Raw genomic sequence first — 20769 nt, 5'->3', positions numbered from 1 at the left:
ACAGCACTCCAGCGCTGTCCTACCAGACAGTCTCGTCCCTTCACCTGATGAAGGCCGCTTGTGTTGTGGCACTCCAGCGCTGTCCTACCAGACAGTCTCGTCCCTTCACCTGATGAAGGCCGCTTGTGTTGTGGCCGAAACGTCGTGAGAATATTATTGTGTTATTTTATTTTATCAATTTATTATTTTATTCTCATTCTACGTGACTTTACCGAAAGAACCAAAGAAGATGAATCATTACAGTCACGAAAGCTTTAAATCGAAATATGAGATGGATTATGGGGCGCTGAAATTATTCCCCGAACAGCGTTCTAGACTATTTCGGCTGAAGTTAAGCGCTGGTTGAATATGCATACGCATATATAACCAGCAGCTACATCACATTACAGTCGTGTATACTGTAAGGTAGCGTGCATGGTAATAATCGAAATACAAACTAGAGTCAACACGTGCAGAAAATGCTTCATTGAAGATGCCTTCACTGCCTTTGACCAGTGCGACCATCATTTGCTTAGTCGCTGCCTTAATGTTGCATGCGTGAATCCGACTCCTCGCTTGGGACATTCGCTGTGTTTCCCATTCAACTGCCCAGTTCACAAACGACAGCGAAAAAAAACACGTGAACAATATTATTTTATTGTTATTAGTGATTACGCTCGTTTGCCCGGGAAAGCTTCGCCGAGTCTCAAGACCCTTTTTCAGGAGGGTCCTGCCAAGTGTGTGTGTGTGTGATGTTTTTTGCAGTCAGGGTGCGATGCTGATGCTGCTGCGGCTGCTGTGTATAATTCGAGTGGTATCTGAACCCTTCCTGGACCCCTCACCCATGGCCAACCCTCACTGATTAGTGCTGGGGCAGTCGGCTCAAGCGACCTCCATGGGCAAGCTTTAGTTTCGCACCATTGTGAACGTGCGTGCGTGTGTATGTATGTGTAAGTGTCTGTGTTAATGTACAGGTGTGTGTGCTCACCGGTGGGGAGCGGTAATGTAGCGGTTAGTGCGTTGTGCACGAACCTGGGGACCCGAGTTCAATTCCCATTCACGGCCAATACCAGTGACGCATATCTGAACTGGTCTGGGCCTCCCCTAGGTCGACTCAGCTTCAGATGAGTACCTGGTGGGGTGTGAAAACATCACTGGGGAGACAAAGGCGGCCAGGGTTGGTGCAGGCCACCCAGCCCTTCGTGTGCTGTGCCTTCATAGGTGCTCGCTAACAGCACTTGCCCCATCAGTCTGTTAAGGCTACACGGGGGAATTTTCTTTTAGTTTATAAAAACGTGTGTCTGTGTTTTCACCGATACCTCGCAGACTCGGTACAAGAAAGCATCGAGCGAAAGTTCGGGAAGCACCAAGGAAGCATCCCCATCGTGCCCACCGAAGACTTCCAGGCGCGGATCGCCGTGAGTGTCTCAGCGGAGGGAAGCCGCCCCCCCCCCCCTTTACCAAACCCCCGCCCTGCCGCTCTACTCGGTCACACAATGGCCCCGTAGGCGCCGGTGAAGAGCCACGTCTGTTGTATGTGTGTTGAACCGTACGTCGTCAACCGTGCTAATCGGAGGTGCGGGGGAAAGACAACAAACTCACGGCGACGACGGTGGTTCTGCTGAAGCCTCCTGGCACAACGAACCTCACGGCATTCGTATGCAAGGCCCTAACACAATAATTATTATAATACCCATGTGTAAAACAGGTCTTGTAGGCTGCCGTGGGTTTACCTTGTCAGCAGAGGGCAGTACAGAAAATGTCTTATTATACTGTGCTATACTGCTACATCTATGCCCACCCCCTCCTTCCACCTTCGTCACTGACCAGCGTGGTGAAATACGATCAAATAACTACCACGGCCGGCTCTTGTCTCGTGGCCTATTGACAAAAAAGGGCTGCGCATGTACACATGTACAAATCCACAACAGTGGTTTAAGACTTGTCAGTCGAAGCTTGTTGCATAGTCGATTGTTAACACGTATCGTCACCGACTCATTTATCTTCTTCTGCTGAGAAATCTTTGAAACGTTTCTGTCAGCAACATGTGTAGCGAGAGATCGATAAGGCACGTAAAATTGTCAGTGTTCGCTCGGTTAAAACCATCGCTTCGTAGCCATATTTCTTTTTGCACGTTTAAAGCCATTCGTCATCATGTGAATGTGTACTTACGTGGGCACGCGCACTGCTCCGCTATTACAATAGAGTTAAACCGGGGTTCACGTCTATCCTACGAAGCCGGTGGGTGGTCGCGAGGATGTTTTTGCTGCGGTGTCTGCTGCCGCTCAGCCGTGTTTCCTTCGCCGTGTGGCCCCCTGTTCCTCGTGCTTCCCAGGGTGCTTCAGAGAAGGACATTGTCCACTCGGGGCTGGCCTACACGATGGAGCGCTCCGCAAGGGTGAGTAAGCACAAGCGGAGGGGGCGGTACGGGGGGGGGGCGGTGGTGGGAGGTGGAGGTTGTGGGATCGATGATCAGTGACACACACGCAAAAAAGAATACAAATCGCAGGATGATTCTTGTTTCCACCAGAGTACAAAGTTTAACGAAGCAAAAGTAGTAGCATATAAATTGTGTTTTCGTCTTGCACGATTAAATGTGTATAAAATGAAAATTACATTAAAATGTTGAATTATATCCTGACAATTTTACATTCATGACATACAAAAAAATCCTCAACTACATTCAATGCCATCTAAATATATTTTGGGGTGGGTGGGGGGGATGTGTGGTAGGCAATTGGAATATGTGCACTACATTCTGAGTCCCCTACATCCTTAGCCCCCTACATCCCGAGTCCCCTACATCCTTAGCCCCCTACATCCTGAGTCCCCTACATCCTGAGTCCCCTACATCCTGAGCCCCCTACATCCTGAGTCCCCTACATCCTGAGTCCCCTACATCCTGAGCCCCCTACATCCTGAGTCCCCTACATCCTGAGCCCCCTACATCCTGAGCCCCCTACATCCTGAGCCCCCTAAATCCTGAGCCCCCTACATCCTGAGTCCCCTACATCCTGAGTCCCCTACATCCTGAGCCCCCTACATCCTGAGCCCCCTACATCCTGAGTCCCCTACATCCTGAGTCCCCTACATCCTGAGTCCCCTACATCCTTAGCCCCCTACATCCTTAGCCCCCTACATCCTGAGTCCCCTACACCCTGAGTCCCCTACACCATGAGTCCCCTACATCCTGAGTCCCCTACATCCTGAGTCCCCTACATCCTGAGTCCCCTACATCCTGAGTCCCCTACATCCTGAGTCCCCTACATCCTGAGCCCCCTACATCCTGAGTCCCCTTCATCCTGAGTCCCCTACATCCCAAGTGCCCTGTGGTGGTGATCAAGCAGAGGGAGAACTTCCCATCAGTCAGCCGCGTCACGTGCAGTTTGAGTCATGTATCCTTCAGACGCTCTCATTACATCATCATGAACGTAATTATCAAGCGGTGGAAACATCCTTCGCTGGCTGCATATATGTGACGTGTGTGAAATTATGATGTATGCGACAAGCCATCGATCCACTTATTGCAGTCGATTCCTGCGTTCATAATAGCACATTGAGTTGTGGGTATGAGAATACATTATCTTGCAAGTTATGATAATCTTAAACCTGTTGGACGCTAGTTTAACACGTAGGCTGATCTGTACAAATGCAACTCACATTGTGATATTTCACAAAGTCGCTGGGGCTGGAGACTTATTACGTGCCTATGAATGTTAAGGCAAGCAGTTCTGACTATGTAGAAACTGTGGGTGCCACGGTCGCTTACAGGAGGGTTCAATCCCAACCCTGGTGCCTTTATATATAGAGTTTGCATATCTCTCTCCCCGTGGTCAGTGCGCCTTCTTGTGAGCATGTTATAAACATGCGTTTAGAGTATTTGGCTGCTCTAAATTGCCACGTGAAAAGCCACTTCATCGAGCTAGCATTTGTGGCTAGGTTGCTTCTGAAAAAGAGGTATACAGCTCAGTGGACCTTACCTGTTAAACTAAAACAATAGTTTAATCGTTTATCTGCGGGTAAAAAAAACAAGCAAACAGGTTTGATGATATATATTTTTTTTTCTCTCCAAGCTTAACTGTGCCACGTTTTCCACGTGCACGTGTGTGTGCACGTGTGTGTGCACGTGTGTGTGTGCACGTGCGCGTATGTGTGAACGTGTGCGTTGCAACAGCAAATCATGCGCACGGCGATGAAGTACAACCTGGGGCTGGACCTGCGCACGGCGGCGTACGTCAACGCCATCGAGAAAGTGTTCCGTGTCTACAACGAGGCCGGCCTCACCTTCTAAAGGCCCTCACCCGAGACAACGGGACAACCACACTCACACGCCTGCACACCAACCACGCTGCCAAACGCCGGCGTGCCAAACACCCACACAGCACCACGTGTCAAACACTCGCACAACACCACGTGTCAAAAACCCACACAGCACCTTTTAGCATGACGAGCTAAGACTTCGCCTTGAAGCCCTCTCTCGTGGCTAGCAGGCCGTTGGCATTTAGCTTCTGAACGGTGCAACGCGCAGGAAGTAGTTAAGATTGACCATGGCACGGGCCGAGGGTCGGTCATTCCTGGGTTCACTTTTTTGTTACGCGATTTTCCGTGCATCTCTCTAAACCACTGCCCTATGGATACGGTGACCACGTGGGAGTTTCACTGTTATACGTTGCCGCACAGTGGATGCTTGTAGCCACTGTGGCCTCAAGGATGAGCCACGCCACATTTCAAAATAAACAACAATAGCGTAAGATGTACCTTAGGGCTAATGTAGTGTCGATTGTCACCTGTGGGCTGTCAGCTGTTGGTGTGGGGTTATCGCCACTGTTTAGGAGTGAAGTGATTATCGCGTCTGCAAGTGTAGCCTGTAGGCTGAGACTCGACGGGTTCCCGCACAATGTACACAGACCCCTGCCAGAACACGCCACGCAGGAAGCTACACAGTAAATAGAATGCTCGTTTATACGTCCCGTGACAGACGCAGGAAATGTCGACACTGCGTCTTGCTTTCTTCTGCCCCGGTGCGACCAAGTCATCCGCGTTTTAAATTTAAAAAAAAAATTCCACGTATACAGTCTCGACAAAAGTATAACGGTGTTTAAAATATTGCCAAAGAAATGTTACGATATTTTCTCTTTTTTACGATTGTGCTTCATTTTGCACTTTAATATTACTCAAACTAATGCAACCCGTCACTGTGGGGACATGGGCCAGGCCATTGTCAGATGCCAATTTTTATTGGGTGTGCATTGTTGCGTTCGTGGGTGGACCGAGTTGGTCAGACCTGTGTTGTCGTCTTCGCACACTGTCATTGATCATGCCAGGCTGTGTGTAATCTTGGGCTGCCATTGATGCTTTCACAACCAATGACTTTGCGAGCACGATTAATACTGTCAACTCGGACGCTACAGCAGAGTTGGAGGCACATTTAAACGTGTGTTTTGTCTTTTGCGTTTCCAAACCTTTTAAGTGGCTGGGGTGTTGGTGTGGATTTACAAAAATGTGTAGCAACAGAAGCTATTTTTAAAAACAAATTATTTCAGCAATGTGCTTAAAGTCTCTTAACATTAAATGCATATATTGTCATACGTATCCAATTTTCAGCCATTCCAAATCCACTGCTGGATGAAGGCTGCTCACTGTCGACGGCAGCACTGTCCAAAATGCCATAACGGCCACAATGCATTTCACTCGCAAACCTCCCTCCAGATAACTTCCCGGTCTCCTATGGGCTTCGCCGTACATCGTGCGATGCGTTGCACTGGCCTGAAGCGAATGCAAGGAACACTTTTCAGAGGACGTTGATTTTTTATATTTTTTTGAACGTGCGACTTAAACGAAGAAGTCTGGCTGACTTCTACGTTTTGAGTGCATCCACACAAACGTGTACCGTCCATTGGCACGTGCAAGCTTGTTCTGCCCCCCCCCCCCCGTGAAGTTCAGTGGCAACGATTTACATTTTTGGGGGGGTGGGGGGGGCAGCAGCACTTTTTTTTTTAAACAGCGAGAGACGCCCGCACTCAATGTGCCACCTGCGTTCCGTGCATTTTTAACCGAAGCAGCCTCTTATGTGTTGCCAACGCGTTTGCTGCCCGTGAAACCATTCTACATTGCTTCGGCTCGCGTATCGGGCACTGCAAGTCCCGATACGCGAGCCTGCAGATTCGCATTTATCTCTAAAAGACATTCTTACTCTTGACAAGTGCCTCATTCCGTCCATGGCGTTTTGCTAAAGCAGGCGTGGTGTTCACGGAGTCTCTGGTGGGGAAGGGGGGGGGTGGGGGAGTTGCTTCCGTTTCCCTCGCATTGCACTTCTTGTCTGCCGAGTTGAGAGGGAGAATGTTGAGGGTCGCCAATGGGGTGGGGGTGGGGGGGGAGAGAGTTTCCTTGGGTCGTCACCGGTTGGCGATCAGTGGACACACATGGGGCGGCGATGACTTCATGTCTTCTGGAAACCTAAGTTGACGTTCAAACATTTAATAAATGTTGCCGTTTAAACTTTATATGTCGTACATTTTCTATGCCATAAATTGGTTGTCCAAATCAAATCCCATGTACTTTCTTAAGCGGATTGAGCTCTGGTGGACAGCACTGGTGAGCGTGCCTCGTCGCTATGAACCCTCAATTCATTTTCTGGCCACAGCTAACATGAGTGCCAAATAATATGTGGTAATCCTGGCCACCCCCTTCAGCAACCCACACTGACCATCGTGGTGAAGTATGGGCAAACAACCCTTATAACTGACACGGAATGGGGAAGCCTTTATCTTGGAGTGGATTAAAAGGCTGTATAATATACGCATGTTGAACTTCTTTCACACCGTACGTAGCGAACCGCGCTAATCGGAGGTGCGGGGAAGGACGACTAAACACAAAAAGCGGTTCTAAATAAATGAGTTTTCAGTCTAAAGTAAAAAAAAAGTGCATAGCTCAAGTGGCTTCCGAAGATCGGAAGAGCGTTCCAGACGGCCGCAGACGCGCATCTGGAAACCGTTCGATGGCAATACATTACTGAAGTTATTAATACGAACGGTAATTAAATTTACAGCTAATTTCTCAATTCACAGGCGCATGCGTTACGCCACTGAGGCATTCCAACAGGAAGCCGTCGTTTGCCGGCGCTGCTTGTCTTCCAGCTCGAATCGAGCGTGGTGCAGCGCTGTGCTCCACTCGCAGCCCCGAGCCAGTGCTAGAAATTCCACGGTTCGCACGTCCGCGGGTCCGTCTATGCATAACTTACGGTCGTAATTCAACAATAATGGTATTCATCGTTATTATTTTTCGCCGCCGTGTTAGCGGTGGCTTTGCGACACTCCGTCGCCCGCACCGCTTCACACTTGCGCGCCACTCGCGGAGCGCGTGGGTGTCACGCGCGACCCACGCAATGTCTCCCCGCCTTCTCCGCCCCCACACATTGCCCAGATTCTCGGGGCGTCCTTCCAAGAGCTCGGCCTCTCAACCCCCCCCCCCTCCCCAGGCAAAGCGTTATACCGCAACAAGCGAGTCTCCGGCTCGCGACGCCACCGCACTCGCTGCACCGTTGCGCGTCAGCTCAGGGCTTAAGTTCTCACCAGATCATTTCCATCGCTCTGCCAGGCCGCCAGGCAGTTGGGACCGTCGGTGTAAGGCACTACCACTAGAGTGCAAAGGTATTTTATATACTCCTATACGGCTGTATTTGTTTTTCCTTCCTATAACTGCACGAACAGGTTTATATCGTGAAGACAAAATAATAATGAGATGGTCTTCTTTGGTTCTTTCGGTAAAGTCACGTAGAATGAGAATAAAATAATAAATTGATAAAATAAAATAACACAATAATATTCTCACGACGTTTCGGCCACAACACAAGCGGCCTTCATCAGGTGAAGGGACGAGACAACACAAGCGGCCTTCATCAGGTGAAGCGACGAGACTGTCCTCCAGACAGTCTCGTCCCTTCACCTGATGAAGGCCGCTTGTGTTGTGGCACTCCAGCGCTGTCCTACCAGACAGTCTCGTCCCTTCACCTGATGAAGGCCGCTTGTGTTGTGGCCGAAACGTCGTGAGAATATTATTGTGTTATTTTATTTTATCAATTTATTATTTTATTCTCATTCTACGTGACTTTACCGAAAGAACCAAAGAAGATGAATCATTGCAGTCACGAAAGCTTTAAATCGAAATATGAGATGGATTATGGGGCGCTGAAATTATTCCCCGAACAGCGTTCTAGACTATTCCGGCTGAAGTTAAGCGCTGGTTGAATATGCATACGCATATATAACCAGCAGCTACATCACATTACAGTCGTGTATACTGTAAGGTAGCGTGCATGGTAATAATCGAAATACAAACTAGAGTCAACACGTGCAGAAAATGCTTCATTGAAGATGCTTTCACTGCCTTGGACCGGTGCGACCATCACTTGCTTAGTCGCTGCCTTAATGTTGCATGCGTGAATCCGACTCCTCGCTTGGGACATTCGCTGTGTTTCCCATTCAACTGCCCAGTTCACAAAGGACAGCGAGAAAAAAACGCGTGAACATCAATAGTATTTTATTGTTATTAGTGATTACGCTCGTTTGCCCGGGAAAGCGTCGCCGAGTCTCAAGACCCTTTTTCAGGAGGGTCCTGCCAAGTGTGTGTGTGTGTGATGTTTTTTGCAGTCAGGGTGCGATGCTGATGCTGCTGCGGCTGCTGTGTATAATTCCAGTCGTGTCAATTGCAGGTAATGTCTCAGCATTGGGATGTTTGGCCAGTAGCAATGTCATTGTTAGTTTGTCTCTTTAGCTAGGGAGAGGAAACCGGCGATCCTGGACAAAACCCCGTTCAGAACAGAGAGAGAGAATACACAAACTCCACACAGAGCCCGGGATCGAACCCAGACGCATGTTCTTTTGCTACTGCTGCTGCTGCAAGGCACGGGTGCTACCACTGTACCACTGCTGCCACTATGCGCCAGCATACGAGGCCGAACAACAGCGGGAGGTGTTGGGAAAGCTCGTTCCTGAATAGTTACCAAATGCCCTCAAACAAAACCATCTGTCCATGCTGTAACAATCTGGAGTCGTACTCCCCTCTCTACAGGCAGACCGTGCAATCGGCGCCCCCGCACCTACAAGAACAGATCTAGGCCGAGGTTTTTGGGAGACTGGGAAACAGTTTGCCCCCTATTTTCCGTTTCATGTGTTTTTGAAGGCGTATCTTTTTAAACAGAGGAATGATTATTCGGTTTGTCCGCCCGTCCGTCTGTCCAACCAATACATTCTCAGAAACGTTAAGAAATTCATTATCATTCATATTCCAGCTGTACGCGCACGGGAATTGACAATGACATCTTTCGTTCTTTTATTTGTCTTTTTTGTATTTGTATATTTTTTCCCCTCGAATTTGGCGCCCTCAACTTAACTTGGCGCCCAAGGCGACCGCTTTAGATCGCCTGCATGGACGGGTGGAGCCGTCCCTGGTTGCAAAGGGAAGGCACAAGAAGATCGGGGATATATCGCAGCATTTGAAGCCAAACGCTGAGGCTGACTCAAAGGCTACGTCCGTGGTCTGAATAATTCGCTACTTACTTTCTAACTGGTGACCCTGTGTGCCAGTACTCGTGCTGATGCCAACTGCATACCACGGGAAAATAGTCCCACAAGTTAGAGTGTTTACTTCAAAGTGACTTTGAAGTAATCGCTTAGGTTCGAGGCGCTTTCGATGCTATTGGAAGTAAGCCATCTTCCAAACGAGCAAATGCAGCGGTGCTCTTTAAAAGGAAATTCATTGCAAGCAGAGACCAGGTCCACGGCGAATGCTGTGATAGTTTATTGTGACGAGCTGAGGGCGGTGGCGCTCAGCCGCGGTGGTTCTGAACATGCGAAACGCTGAGCGCGGTAGTGCTGAGCGGGCGAGACGCTGAGTGTGGTGGTGCTGAGCGTGGTGGTGCTGAGCGTGGTGGTGCTGAGCGTGGTGGTGCTGAGTGGAGTGGTGTTGAGCGGGCGAGACGCTGAGCGTGGTGGTGCTGAGCGTGGTGGTGCTGAGTGGAGTGGTGTTGAGCGGGCGAGACGCTGAGCGTGGTGGTGCTGAGCGTGGTGGTGCTGAGTGGAGTGGTGTTGAGCGGGCGAGACGCTGAGCATAGTGGTGCTGAGCGTGGTGGTGCTGAGCGTGGTGGTGCTGAGCGTGGTGTTGCTGAGTGGAGTGGTGCTGAGCGGGCGAGACACTGAGCATGGTGGTGCTGAGCGTGGTGGTGCTGAGCGTGGTGGTGCTGAGCGTGGTGGTGCTGAGCGTGGTGGTGCTGAGTGGAGTGGTGCTGAGTGGAGTGGTGTTGAGCGTGGTGGTGCTGAGCGTGGTGGTGCTGAGTGTGGTGGTGCTGAGCGTGGTGGTGCTGAGTGGAGTGGTGCTGAGTGGGCGAGACGCTGAGCATGGTGGTGCTGAGTGGAGTGGTGCTGAGTGGAGTGGTGCTGAACGGGCGAGACGCTGAGCGTGATGGTGCTGAGTGGAGTGGTGCTGAGTGGAGTGGTGCTGAGTGTGGTGGTGCTGAGCGTGGTGGTGCTGAGCGTGGTGGTGCTGAGCGTGGTGGTGCTGAGCGGGCGAGACGCTGAGCGTGGTGGTGCTGAGCGTGGTGGTGCTGAGCGTGGTGGTGCTGAGCGTGGTGGTGCTGAACGGGCGAGACGCTGAGCGTGGTGGTGCTGAGCGTGGTGGTGCTGAGCGTGGTGGTGCTGAGTGGAGTGGTGTTGAGTGGAGTGGTGTTGAGCGGGCGAGACGCTGAGCATGGTGGTGCTGAGTGGAGTGGTGCTGAGCGTGGTGGTGCTGAGCGTGGTGGTGCTGAGTGGAGTGGTGTTGAGCGGGCGAGACGCTGAGCGTGGTGGTGCTGAGCGTGGTGGTGCTGAGCGTGGTGGTGCTGAGCATGGTGGTGCTGAGCGTGGTGGTGCTGAGTGGAGTGGTGTTGAGCGGGCGAGACGCTGAGCGTGGTGGTGCTGAGCGTGGTGGTGCTGAGCGTGGTGGTGCTGAGCGTGGTGGTGCTGAACGGGCGAGATGCTGAGCGTGGTGGCGCTGAGCAACTCTGCGTGGTGACAGCGACGACGAACGCATCCCCCAGACGTCAAATGGGCGGCACGGGCGGCACGAGCAGCAGATTCCGCGGAACTTTACTACTCCTGTAAGAGATCGAAAAAGAACCAGAACGGTTTTTCATTTACGAGTAGCTTTGCGTTGCCGCGCTGTCCAGCGCACAATCACACGAGGTGAGGACGTTCACCATTTTCAAGACCACAGTTTCTGTGTTTTATCTGTGGGACCCTTTTTGGCCGGTATCGAGATGATGAAAACAGAATAACACCGGAGGTGCTAAAACCAATAATGCAGGTGTTGGGGCAAGTGCTGTTGGCGAGCACCTATGAAGGCTGGTAAGGCACGCGAGGGCGGTGGGTGGCTAGCACCACGCCCGGCCGCCTTTGTCACCCCAGTGGCGATGTTTATCCAACGCACCAGCTACTTATTTGAGGTTGAGTCGACCTCGGGGAAGCCCGGGACCGGTTCAGATAATCGTAACTTGAGTTGGCCGTGAGCGGGAATCGAACTCGGGCCGCCGGGTTCGTAGCGCAGCGCGCTGACCGCTACGCTAACGTGTTGTGTGTGTGTAACACACACGCACGCACACGACCCGTGTGCGTGTGTGTGTGCGTGCGTGTGAGTGAGGTCGAGTGTAATGTCTCAAGAGATCTTGTCCTTGCCTGTGGTGCAGCCTCGTCCGCTCCGGGTGCCGTCTCCGCCTCTTTGTCCTCATCCTGTGATGAGACACGGCCGGATGAAACGCGCGTAGCCCACGATGCACACCAAGGCCGTAATCATAATATATATTGGGGGGGACACATCCCCCCCCAATTTTCAAATATGTTAAAAATGTCCCCCACAATATATTGCTATAAACAATATTTTTTTCAAAAAAAATTCTATGCTATGTAAATAAAAACAAAAAATTGCTAAACCTTGGCCACAATATCTGGACTTGTCTTCATATAACAATGCATAGATTTCTGTTTATATGATTGTGGTTATGGTTGTACTTTATAAATCCCTAATCTCTGTCATTACACAGAATGAAACAAGAAAAGGTAAAAAAGAAAAAACAGAGCAATGCAATACACTATTAGACATTATTGTAAAACAAACAGTCCATCCCATGTGTTAGTGAATTTTTAAAATATTTTAGACAGGCAATGGCAGATTTGTTTTAAAATTTAGATTTTTTTCTGGGGGGGGGGGCGCCTAGACCCCCTGGGAGATTTGTTCCCCCCCAATGTTGACTCCATGGCTACGGCCTTGATAGACACAGCAGGACAGCGCGCCGTACGTTTTGCACCACGTTGCTCTGCTGCTATGAACGCGCTTTCTGGGCTCTAACACGAAGCAGCATTTTTGTTGTTTTGAAAGCCGGTCGGCGGGTTGTGTCAGACGAAGTCCCCTCCAGATCTGAGGCAGAGGGCAAACTGCCCCCCCCCTCGTGTTCCCTGTCCTCCCCGCACCGTGCCCCCCCCCCCCACACACACATTAACTTGGGCCACTCCCCACCCTTCCCCCCGAGCCCCCCTCCCACGCCAACCCATGCCCCCGCCCTTCACCCTGGGCCACCCCAACCCTGATCCCCTCCTCCACTCTGTGCCCCCCCCCTGTGCCCCCCCCCCACCCAGTACCCCCCTCCCTGCCCCGTGCCCCCCCCACTCCGTGCCCCCCCCCCGTGCCCCCCCCACCCAGTACCCCCTCCCCACCCCGTGCCCCTCCCACTCCGTGCCCTCCCCCACCCCGTGCCCCCCCACTCCGTGCCCCCCCAACCCCGTGCCCCCGCCCACCCCGTGCCCCCCCCCACCCCGTGCCCCCCTCCCCCCACCTTGCGCTCCTTGGCGTGAATCCCCGCGGCGGAGGCGACGTTCTCGGCGCTCTGCACCGTCTTGGTGGCCACGGCGTTGGCGCCGCTCACCACGGCGCCCCCCACCGCCTGGGCCCCCTCCTTCGTCTTGCCGGCCACTGCGGTGACAGCGTCGCCACGGCAACCACGCCAGTCACCCATGGCAACCACGCCAGTCACCCACGGCAACCACGCCAGTCACCCACGGCAACCACGCCAGACACCCACGGCAACCACGCCAGTCACCCACGGCAACCACGCCAGACACCCACGGCAACCACGCCAGTCAGCCACGGCAACCACGCCAGTCAGCCACGGCAACCACGCCAGACAGCCACGGCAACCACGCCAGTCACCCATGGCAACCACTCCAGACACCCACGGCAACCACGCCAGACACCCACGGCAACCACGCCAGTCACCCATGGCAACCACGCCAGACACCCACGGCAACTACGCCAGACACCCACGGCAACCACGCCAGTCAGCCACGGCAACCACGCCAGTCAGCCACGGCAACCACGCCAGTCACCCATGGCAACCACGCCAGTCACCCACGGCAACTACGCCAGACACCCACGGCAACCACGCCAGTCAGCCACGGCAACCACGCCAGTCAGCCACGGCAACCACGCCAGTCACCCATGGCAACCACGCCAGACAACCACGGCAACCACGCCAGATACCCATGGCAACCACGCCAGACACCCACGGCAACCACGCCAGACACCCACGGCAACCACGCCAGACACCCACGGCAACCACGCCAGACACTCACGGCAACCACGCCAGACAACCACGGCAACCACGCCAGACACCCACGCCATCTATATTCCAGTACTGCTAATCCACTGCTGGATGAGGGCCTCCCCACGCCATTTTGGGTCATGGGTGATGTTTCATCATTCTTCACCATGCCGCTCATAAACTATCCAAAGTCTAAACATTTATTTATATTTCACCAGGTAAGGCCCACTGATCTATGTAGCTCTTTTTCAGAAGCGGCTTGGCCAAAAGTTATAGCTCAATGAAGTAGCCGCTCACGTGGAAATTCATCGCAGCCAAATATTCGAAACGCGTGTTTATTAACGTGGGGGAAGAACTGGAGAAAAATCCACGCGACCACGGGGAGAGAGAAAACACGCAAACTCCAAATATATAGCAGGCATCGTCAGGGTTGAGATCGAACCCACGATCTCCTGAATACCAGGCGAGGTAGCTAACATCTCCTAGCCACCGCGGTGCCCTTCGTGCGGGGTTGACAAATATGTCTCGTGGTTTTCATTGTGTGTGCGTCTGTTTGCGCAGCCCTGCCACCGCAGTGCCACTCCACGTGTCCCGTTTAGCTCAGGTGCCTGAATGACGAATCGTCGAGTGCAGAGGGCCGGCAGCCAAATTACAGAACCAAGAAGAGCCAAATATTTAGTTTCGGATTCGGTTGTCAAATATTTAAAACAAAAACACCCCATCAATATTTCAAAAGCCGCCAATGCATTGTGGCGAATACGAGAAGGTTGGGTGGCGGTCCTTGATAAATAACGTGGCGAATGCAAGCCCTCAGCCGCGTGCGGCTCAAGATGCGCAGATCGCCGACCCTCCCCCCACTGGTGTCGTGAGGGAGACGTGCGGTGAGCCGGGGATGAGATGAGTCGCCGTACCGGTGCTGACTCCGTGAGCCACGCCGTCCTTGGTCTTGGTGCCTGCGGGCACCAGGGAGGCGAGACACGTGGCGACTCTAGTACGAGACCATCTTTCACGATCGGCAATTCCCCTCGCAGTCCGTTTTTATTTTATTTTAATCTGATCGCAGCGCCACGCCCTGAGCCATGCACATCACCCCTGCCCTCGCCACACTCCGGTGACGCAATTGCCCTGCAGCGAGCGTCACCGCGTTATATTCATTAATATTTTTTGTTTATATTTTCTTGCCTACGTCTCAACGTAACCCCCCCCCCACTCCCCTACCGAACTTGCTGCTGGCCGTGTCGCTTTGAGAGCGGAGGAAAGGTCCGCTCGGAATTCCCGTGACCGGCCGTTGCGGCGTTCCCTCCTTCATTCCCAGACTCGGGAGTTTATCACTGAGCTCGGCAGCTCCGTCACAAGAAGGGACACAGCCCAACGCTGTCGACAGTGCTGGCAGTTACATAGAGATCCATAGAGTTACATAGAGATCCATAGAGATAGGTAGAAATGCATAGAGTTACATAGAAATCCATAAAGTTACGCAGAGATCCATATGGTTGCGTAGCGATCCACAGTTACGTAGAGATCCATAGAGTTACGTAGAGATCCATAGAGTTACGTAGAGATCCATAGAGGTACGTAGAGATTCATAGAGTTACGTAGAGATCAAATATGGTTACGTAGAGATCCATAGAGTTACGTAGAGATCCATAGAGGTACGTAGAGATTCATAGAGTTACGTAGAGACCAAAAATAGTTACGTAGAGATCCATAGAGTTACATAGAGATCCATGGAGGTACGTAGAGATTCATAGAGTTACGTAGAGATCAAATATGGTTACGTAGAGATCCATAGAATTACATGGAGATCCATAGACCGTCAGCAGTGGCTATAGTTAAGAACATTGCAGGGTGAATACGTGCAAATTAACAAGAGCAAAGCCAAATAATGTCCATGAAACCTACGCAAGAACGTACTGTAAACAGGATAAACAATTATTCGTGCCGTAAATACAAATCAAAATATAAGAAAAATTGAACTTGGAAATGACATCACAGAATTACAATCCGTGAACGCGCTCGTGTCGCCAGCCCTTGCGTCAGTCCCCTGTGCTAATGAGGACGTCTCAACACCGTGCAGCGACTTATAGACCATACTTCCCCACACTGGTCACTGCGAGTTCGTTATTGTGGGGGGAGAGGGGGGGGAGGCATAGACGCGGTAGTGTATAGTACAGTACAACAACTTGGTTATGCGGCACTACCCTCTGCTCTCCCGCACTCGTGATTGGCACGGTTGGCTTTGTGCGGTGCGAAAGAAGTTCCACATACATACCCACGGAGCCGCGCAGTCCTATGACTGCTGTTGGTGGTCACCCATCCGAGCACTACCCAGCGAGAACCACCATACACCCAGAGGGCACACTTTACATTATTCTAAGGTGCCTTCACTTGCCACTATTTATACTGCAGGGAAAATCCGATGAGCTACGAAGCTCTTTTTCACAGATATCCAGTAAGGGGCACGGGGTCAGAACGTCAGAACAACAAACAGTACAGAAGCACGATAGGAGTGCAAGGTATAGGACAGGCAATCAAATAATTAAAAAAATATACACACAAATAACAACTAAACTAAATTTTCAAGCCCCACTGAGCCATTGGCTTCTTGTTCACAAGCGACTTGCCTACGCCATGCTCCATAGCAACTCCCACTGCTCTGCTGCAGTGGGAATGGTGACACGGATCCCTGGGCCTGCTTAGCATGGGCCGGGGGGGGGGGGTGGGGGGCGCTGTCCAATCGCCCCCCCCCCCTCTTCGTAGCCCTGGCGCCTGGGCCCCCCCCCCCCGGCCTGTGGCTCCCCGGTGCAGTGGCACCGCCTGCGTACCGAGACAGGTTACGCCGCTGCACAGGAGATTCTTTGGGGGGGCTTTGGCTCCCGAGAAACGTTGCCCCGGTGGGGGCGCCGTGCAGCAGTGCACTCTGAACCCAGCCACCTGAGTTCGATTCCCGCCCACGAATAACGTCAGAGATGAATACTAACCAGATCGCGTCTGTCATCCCACCCCCCCCACCACCCTGCCACCTTTCACGCTTAACCAACTCCAAATTGACCATCGTGGTGAAGTATGGTCAAACAACGCCGATGACCGACACTAAACTATATTTTATTTTACCAGGTAAGGTCAACTGAGCTATAAAGCTCTTTTTTCAGATTGCGACGACCTGGATATTAGAAATGATAGCTCAAAAAAGTGGTTTACCATCACGTGGAACATTTATAGCAGCCAAATACTCTGAACGCGTGTTGATTCAAAATCGGAGGACCCGGAGAAAAATCCACGCGACCACAGGGAGAGAGACCAGGCAAACTCCCAAATATGCAGCAGTCAGGGTCGGGATCGAACCCACGCCCTCCTGTAGACCAGGCGAGGGCGTTAACATCTCGATACATTAACACAGCGTGGAGAGATGGACAGTAAACGATGACGATGGTATATCAGAATCAATCAGAATAGGTATCGGTTTAACACGAAGCCCAATATCATCCATAATACAGGTTGTTTTGGATTAGATCGCGTAAATATATAAATGTGTCGTTAAACCCGCCACCACCCGACACAGCCAATTAGTAAACTTTGCCACGTAAACAGAACGTGGCCAATTCGTCACTAGTACAGCACACCGGTGTGTTGGAGAGCAAAGCCACAACATTTACAAGCTGAGTACGACGTTTCACCAGTAATTACAACTTGCTTCATCAGGCGACAGCCACATTTGTGGAGCAATCCTCCTGTTCCGTTCCTTGGAGCCCTTCTTGAGCGAAGTGTGGCGGGGGATTTTTGAATTCATATAAATGACAATGGGTATCCATTGCCGGTTGGGTTTTTAACATGGTAACCAACGTCCCTAATGCATGCGCATTATGCAAGCCCATTGTCACGTGTATTTACACTGGAGGAATACGATTAGCTACGAAGCTCCTTCTTGTCACAGACGTCGAGTAGATATTTCAGGGGAGATCACAGCGCGTGTCCCGCTGTTCCCGTGCGGGGGTGCGCGCGCCATCCTTACCCACGGCCACGACTCCGTCCTTGGTTTTCCCGGCCGCGTCCGTCACGCCTTGCTTGGTCTTCTCTGCGGCAGAGCTCACGCCCTCTTTCGCCTTGGAGAAACCTTTCTTCAGCGCGTCCATTCCTCTTTCTTTGTCTTACTCCTGTGCTTCAACGAGAGAGGTCTTAAAAGACCGCGCGCACGCACAGAGAGCTCGGTGTGAAAGTCACTCACGCGAGCACCGCGTGCTGCTGCTGTTGCTGCGTGGGGTTAAGTTCGCGTCTGCGCGGTGTTGAGAAACACTCTTGATCATGATCACTATCATCTCGATCACTGCGCAATATTTGTTTTTTCCCGCTCCGGCTATTGCGCATTGATGTGACCCACCAGGCGCTGTCTCGGAACACAATGCTGTCTGCTACTCGTTTTAGGTAGGATGGATAATGATGATGCCAATTATTAACCCCAGCATGATATCGTTGTCTCACTCTTCATTCGCCAGGGTCCTCCTGATGCGACATTGGGATGTTTGGCCATTTACATTCATTAATATTTGACTTAAAGTAGGAGAAAACCGGATAAAACCCCTTCACGCATACCAGAGGGCAAATGCCATCGGCCCCGCACAGATGGATTCAACAATCCGTCACTGATATACATAATCTTTTGGCTACCTAAGCAGCCCAAGCCAACAACAACGCCTGGCATTCCCTGGCAGTCTCCCATGCAAGTACAGTGCTAGCCAGGCTCGGTTCTGCTTAACTTCTGAGAATTAAATATTGAGGAGTTTAACGATAGTGATGATCTTCTTGGTTCTTTCGGTAAAGTCACCACGTAGAATGGAAATACAATAATAAAAATAAAACACAATAAAATAAAATTCTCACGACGTTTCGGCCACAACACAAGTATCATGACGAAGGTTACTTGACGAAGGCTACTTGTGTTGTGGCCGAAACGTCGTGAGAATTTTATTTTATTATGTTTTATTATTATTTTATTATTTCCCTTCTACGTGGTGACTTTACCGAAAGAACCAAGAAGATGAATCCCTGCAGTCACGAAAGCTTTAAATCGAGATAGTGATGATGATATATAAGCCTGGGAGTCTCAGAGCGCTTGACATCTCATCTCAAACATTTCGAAAAAGGGGCACTCCCGGTGGCAGCTGTCCTTGTGGGGCACAAGGCGACTCGGCGTGGTTAGAGATCGGGAGCGGAGAGTGCGGGATGGAACAGAGTCGTGAGAGGTGTAAGAAGCAAGAGAAGGTCGTGGGCAGTCGCGTAACTTAGCGTGGGGCAGGCAGGGGGTGCCTTCCCCCCCCCCCCGCCCCAACTGGTGGCCAAAGCTACGAGTTGCCCCCCCCCCCGTGACAACCACCGTGAGATCTGTTTTCATCAACAGTGTAAAATTACAACAGCGCTTATCTAAAACGCGGTTTATTCATTTTTGTTATGAAAATACTCCCAGTTACGTTCCGCGTGTTGTTGTTATTCGAGCAGTATTTGGGGCCCTACCTGACAGATTGCACCTCCCCCCCTCCCCCCCTGAGCTGGTAGTGTATTTTACCACGCCACTAGTGAGGTGTGGGGGGCGAGAGCCCCCCCCCCCCGCTATCAGCGACGAGCGCGCGACCGCTGGGCCGCCCAGTCGCGGTCACGCGCGGTGGCGGCCACGCCCGGAGCCACTGACGGCGAGACGCGCGGAGCAGGAGGAGGACTCCGGTTGCTCTGCACAGACTCCGTTTTCGGCTCCTCCCTTTAAGACGTAACAATCACCAACCATTCGCAGTAGTTCCTCGTGTCACTCCACTGCTGGATGAAGGCCTCCGCACGCCGCGTCGGCCCATAGAGGGGGGGGGGGGGCGGGTGGTTGCTTAACCAGACTTCAGCACGCTGGTCAGCACAGGGTGGGGGCCGAAATGCAGGACCCGGTCACATACCCACTCGCCACCGATGTTAGCCGTGGCCGGGAATCGAATTCAGGTTGCCGGGCGCGCAAAACCACTGCGCCGCCCGCCGCCACCACCAACCACCCTTCGAGCAGTCGTCTTACCGAGTCTAGGGCGAAATTCTGTACCTTTAGGAGTGCCGGGGCGGGCTGGTCTTGTGCTGTGGCTGGGCTGGGTCTTCTCGTCTCGCTGGCTGCGTCGAATGCGGCACGGCGGGCGCGTCGCTTATATATGGGACGAGCGGGCGCATCAGCATTTGGAGACATCAATCCATCACGGATCGATTCACGAGCAACAGAGAGGGGAGTGGTCGCTCCTCGCGCGCGTGCCAGAGTTATGAGGGGGCGGGGGGGGGGGTCTAGGGGCCCTGCGGGGGGTTGGGGGGGGGCTTACTGCTGACGATGGCAGATATTGGTAGTGGTCGAGGGAGGGAGGGGAGCTCGTAAGATGAGAGTGGCGGTGGTGTAGTGGTGAGCGCTACGCTGCGCTACGAAACCGGTGACCAAAATTGGATTCCCGCTCGCGGCCAACACCAGTGACGGTAATTATCTGATGCGGTCATGGGCCGCGCCTAGGTCGACTCAGCCTCAAATTGGTGTGTGAAACATCGCCAGTGGGGAGACAAAGGCGGTCGGGCGTGGTGCTGGCCACCCACCCCTCTCGTGTTGCCGTGCCGGCCTTCATAGGCGCTCGCAAACAGCACTTGCCCCACCAGTCTGTTCGGGCAATATTTTTTGGAGAGCAATATACTGGGAAGGGAGAGTGGGCAGAGAGCCTTGGCGAATGGGGGCGGGGGGTGGTGGTGGTGGTGGTTGCTGCAGAGTTCGGGGTGGGAGCTGCTCCCTTTCTCGAGAGAGCCGCGTCATCACTGCAGCAGCGAGCGGGCGGCCAGAGGGCGAGCAATTGCGGAGTGGAGGAGGATGAGGATGAGGATGCTCCTCGGCCTCGAGGGTTCTCGAGGCGCCGGCTCGCATGCGGCTTGGCGCGTGCGTGAATTCGCGCACTCACCGCTGGGCGTTGAACGTCTCTCGCGCGGCACTTTTCCGGGAACGCTCCTCGGGATCGGTTTGGAGTCGGAATGTGCGTACGTGTGTACTGTGCGTGCGTGTGTGCTGTGCGTGCGTGTGTGCTGTGCGTGCGTGTGTGCTGTGCGTGTGTGTGTGCTGTGCGTGTGTGCTGTGCGTACGTGTGTGCTGTGCGTGCATGTTGAACTTCTTTCGCGCT

General features: G+C 52.5%; 1 protein-coding gene and 1 long non-coding RNA gene across 3 annotated transcripts; one reads left to right on the top strand and one right to left on the bottom strand.

Moving 5' to 3' along the window:
• The first annotated feature begins 1280 nt into the window (after window positions 1–1280).
• LOC116940380 (uncharacterized) lies at window positions 1281–6482 on the top strand. The gene is made up of 3 exons (XR_012941250.1): window positions 1281–1397; window positions 2315–2377; window positions 4154–6482. It is a non-coding gene; the product is annotated as an uncharacterized LOC116940380 (long non-coding RNA).
• A 3271-nt stretch (window positions 6483–9753) lies between these two features.
• LOC116940171 (uncharacterized) lies at window positions 9754–19834 on the bottom strand. 2 transcript variants are annotated; one of them, XR_012941248.1, is made up of 7 exons: window positions 19674–19834; window positions 17616–17778; window positions 14515–14556; window positions 12839–12975; window positions 11685–11738; window positions 11011–11108; window positions 9754–10555 (listed from the first exon to the last, which is right to left on the bottom strand). XR_012941248.1 is itself a non-coding variant. In XM_032949527.2 (6 exons), exons 2-6 carry the CDS (start codon window positions 17734–17736, stop codon window positions 11103–11105), a joined length of 360 nt encoding a protein of 119 aa, XP_032805418.1. In that variant the 5' UTR covers window positions 17737–17778; window positions 19674–19834; the 3' UTR covers window positions 9754–11102. The 2 variants fall into 2 exon arrangements, 1 of the variants encoding a protein (XP_032805418.1); XM_032949527.2 differs by having other exon boundaries at window positions 9754–11108.
• Between the last annotated feature and the right edge of the window lie 935 nt (window positions 19835–20769).

Source organism: Petromyzon marinus, chromosome 8, assembly GCF_048934315.1.
Source record: "Petromyzon marinus isolate PM22_M1 ecotype Great Lakes invasive population chromosome 8, UKy_Petmar_22M1.pri1.0, whole genome shotgun sequence".
NCBI classification, from domain to species: domain Eukaryota; kingdom Metazoa; phylum Chordata; class Hyperoartia; order Petromyzontiformes; family Petromyzontidae; genus Petromyzon; species Petromyzon marinus.
Note: the sequence above shows the minus strand (reverse complement) of the source record. Positions and strands in the feature narration are given on the sequence as shown.

Bases quoted from the DNA above. Each gene is read 5' to 3' on its own strand.
- LOC116940171 (XM_032949527.2), bottom strand. From the start codon at position 17,736: ATGGACGCGCTGAAGAAAGGTTTCTCCAAGGCGAAAGAGGGCGTGAGC. The intron at 14,557-17,615 runs GTAAGGATGGCG...TGGTGCCCGCAG, and splicing joins GGACGGAGTCGTGGCCGTGG to GCACCAAGACCAAGGACGGC. The intron at 12,976-14,514 runs GTACGGCGACTC...CTGTCACCGCAG, and splicing joins GGCTCACGGAGTCAGCACCG to TGGCCGGCAAGACGAAGGAG.